At 40.0% G+C, this 12,038-nt stretch overlaps 2 protein-coding genes across 2 annotated transcripts; one reads left to right on the top strand and one right to left on the bottom strand.

The window, feature by feature from the left end:
• Nucleotides 1-355: 355 nt before the first annotated feature.
• LOC146970681 (potassium voltage-gated channel subfamily V member 2) lies at nucleotides 356-5,777 on the bottom strand. Its single transcript, XM_085804208.1, has 4 exons — nucleotides 4,873-5,777; nucleotides 4,134-4,767; nucleotides 3,350-3,475; nucleotides 356-1,841 (listed from the first exon to the last, which is right to left on the bottom strand). The coding sequence occupies exons 1-4, from the start codon at nucleotides 5,403-5,405 to the stop codon at nucleotides 1,524-1,526; spliced, it is 1,611 nt and encodes a 536-aa protein (XP_085660334.1). The 5' UTR covers nucleotides 5,406-5,777; the 3' UTR covers nucleotides 356-1,523.
• Nucleotides 5,778-7,117: 1,340 nt separating this feature from the next.
• Nucleotides 7,118-10,291, top strand: rps28 (ribosomal protein S28). Its single transcript, XM_085804207.1, has 4 exons — nucleotides 7,118-7,162; nucleotides 7,462-7,509; nucleotides 9,138-9,260; nucleotides 10,169-10,291. The coding sequence occupies exons 1-3, from the start codon at nucleotides 7,124-7,126 to the stop codon at nucleotides 9,258-9,260; spliced, it is 210 nt and encodes a 69-aa protein (XP_085660333.1). The 5' UTR covers nucleotides 7,118-7,123; the 3' UTR covers nucleotides 10,169-10,291.
• Nucleotides 10,292-12,038: the final 1,747 nt, after the last annotated feature.

Here is a 12,038-nt window from a genome sequence, read left to right as displayed (position 1 = left end):
TGATCTTCATTTTTGCAAATCAGAGGTGACCAAAACAGGTGTAGTTATAGGTTAAAGCAGAAGTAAGCGGAATGTTTATCTTAAATAGTTCTATCTTCCGACAGCAATCACTTATAGAGTGTTTGGTCTGAAACATGGGTCTGTCAGTCACTCTGCTCTGCTGTAAGCCGAGGAGAAAACTTTCCTTGTATCCTACAACCTTTATCCAATGAGGAGAGAGAACGGCATAAAGGGGCGGTCCTCTCTGTGTGTGCAGCCAAGGGATGCGCGTGAATGTGGTGACGTAGGGACGAGGGCGGGGACTGCTAACTCCATCGGCTGACAAGAAGCTAGCCAAAACGACCGGATCGCTTACTTCTGCTTTAATATGTCTGTGATACGATAACTGCTAACTTTGCTTAGGGTCTTTGAAGAACTGTTATCTAGGACAGGAGTTGGTTTAATGATCTTAGCTAAGGAGCTAAATATACAGTCAGCACATGGTGCCGGCTGTTCTTGCTATAGAACTGGGTGGTGCTTGATCCTGATATCTGCAGTCCAGCATTTGACAGTGCCAAACATCTGACCTGCTGGACCACAAGTATATGGCTCTATTGTTTCTTATCTCAATTTTCCTACCTAATTGATGTGCTATCACGTATTCCGTATAAATAGGACCAGATTGTGCGCAGTTGATCAGATTTTCTGTGCGACTGAAATAGCACAGAGCCCAGTTGACTTCTGCCCTCGACTGACCAGGAAAGAAGTTCAAAGCGGAAATCCTGGTAATCCCTGGGAACGAAATTACACTCATGCTGTCCATAGCTACTGACACAACCCCTGTGGTGCCCGCCCTCCCACTTATGTACAGTCCAGAGCACAACTGGGCCGACAAAAAAAAACAAGGTGTGGTTTCCTGGAGATTGCCACTTACACCTGACACATGGCACACAAAGGGAGGGCTTTGCAGTGATGTTGAATCTCTCTCCGGTGCACAAATCTGAGAGGTTCTCATCGCTTGTACAGTGGAGGACAGAGACAGTCAAGTATATTATGTTACAGAACACTGAAATCAAAGTTATGCTGTTTGTTGCGTGCAGTATCAGGACTGTCTAGTAACACATCAGAGACCGTGTGTTTGTCCAAAACAGTTCATTAATAGCACTTCGCAAGCATCTCACTCCCTTCAAAGTGATCAGTGTAACATTGTTTTATTAATAATGTTACTTCTTGACCTCCTTGTGTAGAACATCTATTTCAGTTTCACCAGAATTAGTTTCAGCCCGGGTGCTATTCTTGGAGACAGATAACAAGCTGTCTAGTGGGAGCGTCTTGTCTATTTGACAGAGGAGTCATCACCCATCGCGTGCAAACAGCAATGACTATAAAGCTGAGGCTTAAAGCTTATCTCAACTTGCTGCCGCCTCATTTTCCCCCCCCTTAGATTGTTTATCTCAACTCACAAAGGCTTGGAGTTGGAGGCAGATGATTTCTACACCCATGGGTGGTAAGGCCATTTAGGGTTAGCGACCAGGCAGCTTCTCTCAATCCTCGCTCTCACGGATGGTTTGCATTCCGCCAGGGCGGTAGTGTATGTCGTCGTCGGACTCGTCTTGCTGGGGTTCGAAGCAGTTGTCAAACTTGCGCCTCAGACGTTTCTTAAGCTGGAAGCTGCGCTCTGTGTTTGAAAACGTGTATTCCTGTTCTTTCAGCTTGGCGTAGTAGTCTGAGAACTTGTTGAACAGAATGGAGATGGGCATGCCATTGAGGATGATGCCAAACGAGATGCAGCCGAATGCCACACAGCGGCCAAGATAGGAGATAGGGACGACATCTCCATAGCCCACAGTGGAGATGCTCACCTGTAGGAAGACAAGAGTAATGTCAGCCATCTTGCTCGCATCATCTGAACTGAGCTTTTTACTTGTGTTTTTTTGTTTTTGTATGTATTTAGAGCATGCTGGAAAACAAAAAGTGGGATTTCTCTTTTTTTCATCATCATGATGCTTTACATCCTGTCCCAGAGTGACCTTTGGCCAAAGCTTTATGAGAATCCATTACTTAAAATATTTCTTAATTACTAAGCATTTAAAACATTTCAAGTTGGGAGCGAGCAGGATCAAACAAAACTTTCAGAAATGTACTGCAACACTTTCCATCTCTTGAAAGCAATCACTGTCTCTGGCCACAAACAAGACGCATTACAGCGTATTATAGAGGATTAGACACATCTAAGTTCACAGCTGCCACCAGATAACTGAAAACCAAGTGGAAAAACACAGAGAAATAGCTTGGTGATGTGCAGTGACACTGATGCCTGTCCATTTAAAAATGTAATGAAATTCTGCAAAATTGTTAATATTATTATTCTGACCATCACAACAAACATCAGAAAAATGTAATCACTTCTCTTTATAACATTTGGCTTGTGAAATTTAGTTATGAGGTGAAACAGAACCTAAACCACTGGTTGAGCTTACATAACACCTATCACTCATACTCATTTCCTTAGTGGAGCATACATAGTGAAACCTGAAATAATTATCGATTTAAGTACACATTTGTTTTGTGGACCATGGTGTGAGAGATCTGCTGCTGAATGAATCAGTGATTTGTGTCAAAGATAAAAACAGAAGCTGCTGCGTAACCACAGGACAATTTGGTCCTTGCCAGTTCTTCAAATCTGCAAAGGCCATGTCTATCTTGTTCATCTTATTTTTTCCTGCTCTAAACATTTATATAAAACTCTATTAAGCCAACCTTTCATTCACAAAAAGACATTATTCAGCGTATCTTTAAATACAGTCTTTTTATGAATGCACTGCTAGGTAGAAGCACGGAAATAGCACTGCCCTGCCATGTGCACTTCTGTCTTGGTCTGACTAGACAGGCAGCACAAATCCCAGTAGGCCTAATCCTTGACACCTGAAATGCACAGCACTGCTTGATCATACTGACACACCCCCTACTGAGCTTCTCATCAGTCTCCTCAGCACAGTCAAGAGGAACAGCTTAGCAAGGTTCATAACCAAGTTAACTGATCCGGAAGAATCTAAGTAGCAGCCACAAGAGCTGGCCCAATCCTCTAAATGATAAAGACACCGTTTCCTGCTCCATTAAGCTCAGGGCCAATTCAGGTGTTACCTGGCATCATATGAATATGTAGTCAAGTGCAACTTAAGATGGATTTTGCCGCATCCATCATGGCTTGATCCCATTTTTCCTTGACTTACAACATGCTCAAGGTTGCGGAAAAATGTAGGACAGGGGAAAACTGACATAAATTATTACAACATTTGAATCCAGCTAATTTTATTGCCAAGTCACTGATATACCAGATTATGGGTAATTGTAAGTTGATCTTACTTACCGCTGCCCACCACCAGGCATCAGGTATGCTGCTGAATGGTGTCCCGGGCTGATCCACTTCCACAGAGTGCATCAGAGCAGAGAAGGTGAAGATGCCCATGGCAATGAACAGAAACAGACAGCACACCTAAACAATGAGAGAAATCATTATGTGTCAACAAAAATACCCATTCATAGTTGGAAATTACTACATGTATAAATCTTTGGGTCACCAATCAGGTCACATGTTAATTATCATTATGACATACCTAGAATACCTGCATATTGATAAAAAGTGCATACAATATTTTCAGCACTACAGGTCCATATGAACAGAAGCTACCAAAAACTGCTAACTAACTACTAACCACATGTACATGAAACCTGTCAACCTTTCTCTGTGATACTTTTCCTCCCACAAAGATGATGTTGACATTTCAATATCATCATCATCGCCTTGAGAAATTATTAAATTATTACGTTTTTCACAAAATGTCGATGTAAATAACACCTGGCACATGTGGAGAAACAGAAGCATTATTCTGGAGTCAGGTTTCTGGACATGTAGCAAGTGCTATTTTGGGTCTTCATCAGCTGAAAGAAATAGCTGCTTTGTGAGCGTCTGATTGCCCTGCTATCTTTCGCTACCTCCTAGCTGCTAACAGGCTAGCTTTTCAGTTGTATACTGTTTTCTTCTGTGCGTGAGAAACAACACTACATCTGTGATTCATGTATCTGGGAGTTTTAAGTGTTAAAGGTATTGCATCACATGTATTTTATTTAGTTTTTATTATATTTCTCCATACCTGCTCAGAGCACTGGCGGATGGTGAAACCGAATGCTCTCATGCCTGTGGAATGACGAGCAAGCTTCAGGATACGGAAGATGCGCATCAGCTTGACGACCTTGAGCACCTTGCTGACTTTACTGACCCTTGCCATGGTTTTTAAATCTTCCTGTGCACTGGCGTCTTCTGTATTTATAACAAACACCTCAAAAATGATCTGGATGAAGTAGGGCATCACAGCCACCAAATCAACAAAGTTGAGGGCACTCTTCACAAAATGTTTGATGTCGGATGTGGTGAATAAACGCAGAAAGTACTCTGTGGTGAAGAAAAGGATGGAAGCAATCTCTATACACTCCATGTAGGTTTTGCCGGCAAGTTTATACTGCCTGAGCTCTTTCACTGTATTCATGGTCATGGCAACAATAGAGATGAGCACGAAGAGACTGGAAAACACAGCAAAGGCCTTGGCTGACAGCGAAGAGTAGGGATTCTCCATCAGGTCCCAGAGAGCCTTTCGAAAGCCTCCAAGAAACATGGCCTTGTATCCCTCATCGTCCTGGTGAGGTTTAATCTCGTCGATCAGCTCCTGGTTGACCTTCAGTTGGTCTCTAATGTCATCCACTTTCTCTTCAAACAGAATCCGACAGCACCTGAGTAAAAGAAGAGGAGAATTATCATCAGTATTTACAAGAGCTACTTGTCAGAATCAAGTTCGCAGCACACAAACAGTAAAAGGCCAGGTATCCACAGCACACCTTGAAGTGTCCTTCAGTTTCAATCCCCAGAACTTCATCTCTTCCTCAAAGTTGATGGGACAAAGACTGTCCATAACCCACAGGACATTACTACAGTAAAAGTGGAAAATGTAGTGGAAAAACATGGGGTCCCTGTCAAAAAAGAACTCGTCATTCTGAACACTGTAATCGTCACAGAGTGTAAGGCGTTTGACTGGATCATCACAGAGGGCAAGGACGCCGAGCCTGGTTTTTGGGTATCGTAGGACCAAATGTTTCGGGATGTGAAACACCTTTCCGCCCACATTGAGGTTGACGATGTGTGATGATGTGTGCCTTGGGTTCGGCGCTTCTATAGCCTCGTCGTCTTCCTCATCAGGAGCATCAAGGTTGTCCATAGATGTCCATGGTTTCACCGAGCTGTCCTGCGAAAAAGGGAATTCGTACTCCTGTTCTTCAACGCTTTGTGAAAAACTAACTTCCCGTTTTACTGTCGCAAAAAGACTAGAGCGACGTTTCTTCAGGACTTTCAACTTTGGCCTCTTAGGCTCCATCGTGACAGGCTTAGAAGACAAACCAAACAGAAACCTCCTGCACTGAGTTCAGATCAAGTCAGGAAAAAAAACAATAAAAACACGACTCCACAAGATCTTCATTTAAGCATGATGTTGTCCTTTGAAAAATTCTGCTTACAGGTTGAAATAAAGATGAAGTAAGAGCTCCCGTGCTTGTCTCTCAGCGTGCAAGAAGATCAACTGCATGAGTTAGGGACTCAGCTTCCTCGCTGATTCTCTAATCCTATTGCTGTTCTTTCTGTCAAACACAAGTTAAAAATACTGTTCACAAGGATTAGTGTTGTGATTTAAGGCTTTGAGTTCAGAGAGAGGAGGAAAGGCAGAGGGAGTGATGTGATGGCAGTATTGCATTGCTAACGAGGCTATGGAGAGCTTTATTGCAGGGATTTTATACAGTATCGGTAGATTACACAAGCTAGCTCAAGCCCAGTTCTTCTACACTTGTACCTATAAATAAACTATGATTCAGCAGAATTGATATGTTTTTTGTCTTTTTTTTAGTAGGCCTATGTATGTTTCCCTTTCTAATTCTTCACAATCAAATCCCTGTTTGGAATTCATCTCTGCCAAAACTTAAATATTTTTGGTGATTTTAAAATAAAAGCACACCCAAAATAAATAATCAAATGAAAAAAATAAAAATAAATTAAATAATAAAAAAATTAAAGCAAAATTCTGATAAAATAATACTGAATAAGGAAACGCACACTAATAACATAACATGATCTTCAGAACAGCCTAATGAGCATGTAGCCTATTTTCTTGTAGCCTATGTACAGACAGGTGACAAATTAAAGGGAACATAAGGTGTCTCAATAATGTGCTTGTGCCACCATGTGCAGATAGAACAGCTATATATTTGGCCTTGATTCATCTACTGTCTGTAATTTAATAAAGAGATAAACACCAATTTCCAAAACAAGACAAGACATCCCCTCATTTGGAGTTTCGATCCTCAAGTATCTTCTAGGCTACTTTATCTCAGACTGGGTTGAGATTAGTTATCTGGTCATCAAGCCATTCAATCACCCCTGGTGTATGATGGATTTAGGCTTCAGAAGTTGTCATTCTGTTTCTCTACTCAGTTTTCAAGTTTCCCCTTTCAATTGTCACACATCTTTATAAAACAGGTAGCTAAATGGACTGTGGTTTGTTGTTGCAGACATCCAAAGACGTGTGAACTGTATCAAAATAGTAATTCATATATTCATACTATGAAAAATTAGATATATATAGTGAAACTCTCGTCCGTCCCTATTGTTCGAATGCTGGGAGAATTCATATATAACACAAAACATTAAATAACAGTTGGCAAAACAATGCAGGAACATTTTATCTGTGGATGGTAGCCTACTTTACATTTAAAGGTGAAATTTAGTGTACAGACCATAGACTGTAAAAAATACAGACACAGAAAATAATGGTATGGCCCATGTCGCCACCCACGGAGGCTCATGTGAATGGTATTTCCCAATGTAGCGGAAAAGGAAGTGCCTGTATAAAATTAAATTTTATTTTTTTCATTTATTTAGGCTATACGTTTTTCTGTGTTTATAGTATATCGGTGTTATTATAATTGTTTTAATTCAATCATAATTTAATAAAAAATATAAAAATCCAAATAAAGTAAAAGATTTCAGTAGGGATATATACGGTCCGCGCACCACGTGACTTCCTTTCTGGTCTAACCTGACAACATGGACGCCAGCCGCGTGCAGCCGATCAAGCTCGCAAGAGTAAGAAAACGTTTAATATTGTGAAAGTAAACGAAACTAGTCGGATAGACGGCTACAGAAACACTTAATATGTCATACGGTGCCGAAACATTGGAGTTACACGAGCTTTTTACGCGGTGATTAGTGAACGACCCGTGGGCTCTCGTGCTTCCATCATGGAGGCCCGTTCATGCCTCGGTCTGCTGCTTCACCACCAGCCCCGCTGAGACTGGTGTTACTGCTCTGGACTGGGGAAGGTTACCCCACAAACTCGTGTTTCTCAGGCTGTAAAAGTAATATAACTTGTGTTGTGTTTTCAGGTCACCAAAGTGCTCGGAAGAACTGGTTCCCAGGGACAATGTACACAGGTAAGCTAACGTGGCTAACGTGGCTAATGTCTCTGGGTCGGCGTTTCTTCTGTGAAACGTGAGGCGTCTGATTGTGTCCAGTTTTCTTTTCCTTACTAAGTACTGAGCACCTCCACTAACATTAACACGAGTATTACGTGTTCACACGTATTCATGTAATGTATTATGTATTGCAGACTGTCTGCACGTCAGCTTATTGATATTTGATATAATGTCCTAAACATGCTGTCTAACGTTAGCCTCGCTGTGAGCACACCAACGATACAACATGTTGCTGTGTAAATTCAGCAAATATGTATATATCTGCAGCTCCAGGTTTCCAGACATGATGAGCAGAATAAACACCTGGACAGGAAATTATTTTTTATCCATTCATACTTTGATCCGGATCATGTAGTGATTAAAACGTTTGTAAATATTGTAGTATACAGCTAAGGAGTAAAGGAGACAGGAAATGTATTTGGTTAAAAAAAAAAAAATCTTCCAGCTATAGCATCACTCCATTCATATCTACATGCTATGGTCAGTATGAAATGGGTATTTTATTGCCTTGCCTGTCACCTTTTTATAAATGTGTTTAATTGTTGGTAACTGGTTAACCCCTCAGAAATGCCACATGTGAATGTCAATGAATGAATGAATTTATTTATTTCGGTATATATCAAGCTTATATAACCGAAAGGGTGTAGGTTGAAGCCAAAGCTTATATACCCCTACCCCTTTTACCTTAAAAAATTAAAATAAAATAGAAAAAAATGTATATACGCATTAATACAATAGAATCAGATCACAGACATTAGAAATTAATCAGTACACTTAAATTTCTGATCACAACAAAATAAAGAATTGTACACAGCGCATAACCCAAAATAGTACAAAATCATTGAACTTAATTTTCCATACTGTAACGAGAAATTATGATCTTATAAAGTTTTTTAAAGCTGACTAGAGTACAGCATAATTTAATATTTTCAGGACAATTATTCCAAATGTTAACCCCTCTAACAGAAAGACAGTGATTTTTTACAGTAGTTCAAGTCTTTGGTTTCTCAAATAATAGTGGTCTTCTCAGGTTATAACAGGAATCCTTAATTTTAAACAGATTCTGGATATCTTGTGTGTTTTAGGTTAGTTAGGTTAATGAAACAAATATTTAATTGGACATGAATGAATACCATTTGAAATGAGCACTGCTTCAAGGTTGATGAAGCCGGTAAAACCATAATTGTTACCTGAATACTTCATTATTAGTGCTGCAACTGTTGACAGTGTGTTATTGATTTGTCTATTCCATATTTTATGATCTGCTGAATAAAATTGTAGAATCTGTCAAATATGAAAAATGCAGACTACAATATACTGGACAGCAAGTTCACCTGAACAGAAACATTTGTAAATTTGTACATTTAAGAGCTTGAAATTGGAGAATCTTCTGATACTTGCTATGCTTGAATAATAACTGAAATGATAATATTATTATGTAAAATGTAGCCACCTGATCAGTTGGTGGGTACACATGAAGTTTTGACTGCATCAGTTCTAGTGCCAGTGATGGAGCCGACCATCATGTTGCAGATTTTAACCAGGACTTGCTGTTTTTTAACGTAATTAATCATTCATACCTGCAGGTCCGTGTTGAGTTCATGGACGACAGCAACCGTTCCATCATCAGGAACGTGAAGGGCCCAGTCAGAGAGGGAGATGTGCTCACACTTCTGGAGTCTGAAAGAGAAGCCAGGAGGCTGCGATAGGTGAGGAAACATGAGCCAAGCTATGGATGTCTGCCCGTTTACTTATGGGTGTAATGGGGTAAAGTGTAAACATAAGCCTGCTAGCGATTTGAAGATGTAACCATGACTCTGATGTCAAATAGATACTTGTCCTTTGACATTTTATAGACCGAAATGCAATAAATAAAAACCCAGCAGTTGTAATAGTCATTTGTAAAATACAGTGCACCCCCAGTAACCACAAGACATTGTGAACTCTAAAAGGTAGTGGTTCAACTGTACCATCAATATGATCAAATTTTGATGCAACCAAGTAGTTTACAGTTGCATTGGATTGGTTGCAGTGAAATGTATGCTAGTGGGGGAATTCTTCCTAGCCTGTAAATTAACTTTTATTTTTGTACTGTAGTAGTCGGTTAGAGAGTAGCTCTGAACCGGAGAAAAATTCCTTGTATGTATGCTCACACATACCTGGCAATAAAACCAGATTCTGAAAAAGTTATGACTTTTAATGCTGTGTAGTATAAAAAACACAATAGCCTTATACTAATACAATCTGTACAAATTTAAACATACCACAAAGATACGATTATTGATCCTCCTTTGTGTGTAACTGTATTATCTGTTCATATGGGGGTTCATATTTGACCAAGTGTAGCTTTGAACCCTTTTCATGTCTTGGACCTAATGGCATGAGTTAGTCTCCACTGTCAGTGACAGTTGAACTCTTGTGTCTTGTTGTATCCCAGTCATGTCAGTACTGTGGTCCTCAGATCTCAGGACTCAAAGTCCAGAGACACTGTCAGTGATTTGAAATGTAAAGTGAGTCCAGAACAGTTCTGGTATTTGCTAGTAATCTCTCATGTTTTGTTGGTTGTGTTATGAATTTTTTTGTAAGATGGGTTGTGACTAATGTCTTGTCTTTGCAGGGCCCGCCGAAGCTGTAAGGTACCGATCCAGCGCTGTGGAACGGAGGATGCCATCAGTTTCGCTTAATGGCCAACATCTCATTTGTTCAGATGTTTTGAAATAAATTTGGTTATTAAGATGGAGGTTTGGTGTCTGAGCTTTAATTTTATAGGTATTGTGAACTGCTTATTGTCCACTTATAATGGACACTGATGCTTTGATTTATGCACTTAAAGCAGAAGTAAGCGATCCGGCAGGCTTTTGAAACCGTAAATTACAGCTTCAAGTCACGACTTATGACTTTGTAGCGTTCCAGGCAACCCACTCGTGTTTTTCCGACCTGTTTTACCTGTGAAAGTCACTATAACGGCCACTCGTAACTTCCGACCCGTGAACTCGTACCAGATCGAACTGGTACGACTTCACAGGTCGGAAAAACACGAGTTACGAGTTGCCTTGAACCCACCATAACCGCCCTCGTCCCTACGTCACCACATTCAGGCGCATCCCTTGGCTGCACCAGACTGCCTCTGGCTGCACACACAGCCCTTCTTGCCGTTCTCTCTCCTCATTGGATAAAACTTGTAGGATACAAGAAAAGTTTTCTCCTCGGCTCAGAGCAGAGTGACTGAGAGACCCGTGTTTCGGTCCAAACACTCTATGTAAGTGATTGCTGTCGGAAGATATAACTATTTAAGACTTATATTAACACAAAAATATCGCTTACTTCTGCTTTAATCATTAGTGACAACTGTAGTAACTATACCTATTTGTTAAATATAGTTCATTACAAAATGTATTTACTTTTTAAAATTAATACAGTCTAAGTTTGTCTGACATTTGTCAGCAGTGGTTGAGGTATGCAGGCAACATGCGTGCACACAGATTTGTAAACAAACTGGATATTGAGGCACAGTGCCAAAGTTATGGAGGTGACCTCGGCCTATTAAATTTCAAATGGTGCACTGCTATGGATAAAATCATGGTTGAATTGCAATCCAGACTTTTGCTGCAAGAAAAATCTTAAAACACATAAGCAAAATTAAGTTACTATTTAATTAGATATTATGTCCTTTTTAAATTATTACAGTACCACTGTTAATTTGATCTTGTTTATATGTAGTCATCCTCCAAACATCACCAGTGTAAACAACATTGTAACTTATCCGTCCACTGAAACTAGAGCAGATTATTTTTAAATGACAAATGTCACAAGGGCAAGTTGATAGATATCAAGCCCACTGTACTGCTGTGTGTTTGGTATGTTCATGCTATTTATTTCCATACATGCGGTTGACATTTTATTGGGATTTTATGCACATGCACTTACAGACCATGGTTAGGTTGTGTCGTTTACATTCTATCCAGCAGAGGGCAGCATCACTTTAGAAAATTCCCTCAGCAACTCATTTCTGATGAGTAACTCCAAGGCAACCTTTGTTTTGACAATCTGAAGGACCCCCTTTGCTCTACCTTAACTGAAGAATATTAATGTAGTTACTGTTGTTGAAACACAAAACAGTTCAAACAGCTCTGACCTGAAGGTGTCCTGTGGCATCAGGCACCACCAGGCGTTGGCAGAAGACCTTCAGTCCTGCTAGGTACAAAGAGGGGGCATGGGTCACACTTGTTTTTCTTGCACATCCCACACACGCTGGATCAGATTGAGATCTAGAGGATTTTGAGGTGAAATTATAGTTTGAACTTTCAACAGTTTCTTCAAACAATTCCTGAAAATTTTGTTCTCAGAACAATCACTTACTGGATGATCAAACAAATTCACAACTTCAGCAACATATGAGGTGTCCTTTTATATTAGTTTATTAAGTATTAAATACATTCTAAATAAACATATTTCACAGAGTTTTTCCTTTGTTAAGACTTCTTTTA

This window comes from Trachurus japonicus, chromosome 17, assembly GCF_045865225.1.
Source record: "Trachurus japonicus isolate A0001 chromosome 17, Traja_1.0".
Classification (NCBI taxonomy): Eukaryota; Metazoa; Chordata; class Actinopteri; order Carangiformes; family Carangidae; genus Trachurus; species Trachurus japonicus.
The sequence above is the reverse complement of the archived record's forward strand: the minus strand, read 5'-3'. Positions and strand labels throughout refer to the sequence as shown.

Excerpts from the sequence above, each read along its gene's own strand:
- LOC146970681 (XM_085804208.1), bottom strand. The coding sequence starts at position 5,405 with ATGGAGCCTAAGAGGCCAAAGTTGAAAGTCCTGAAGAAACGTCGCTCT. Across the intron at positions 3,476-4,133 it reads TCCGCCAGTGCTCTGAGCAG|GTGTGCTGTCTGTTTCTGTT; the intron begins GTATGGAGAAAT and ends CTCATTGTTTAG. Across the intron at positions 1,842-3,349 it reads ATGCCTGGTGGTGGGCAGCG|GTGAGCATCTCCACTGTGGG; the intron begins GTAAGTAAGATC and ends GTCTTCCTACAG.
- rps28 (XM_085804207.1), top strand. The coding sequence starts at position 7,124 with ATGGACGCCAGCCGCGTGCAGCCGATCAAGCTCGCAAGA. Across the intron at positions 7,163-7,461 it reads AGCCGATCAAGCTCGCAAGA|GTCACCAAAGTGCTCGGAAG; the intron begins GTAAGAAAACGT and ends TTGTGTTTTCAG. Across the intron at positions 7,510-9,137 it reads CCCAGGGACAATGTACACAG|GTCCGTGTTGAGTTCATGGA; the intron begins GTAAGCTAACGT and ends TCATACCTGCAG.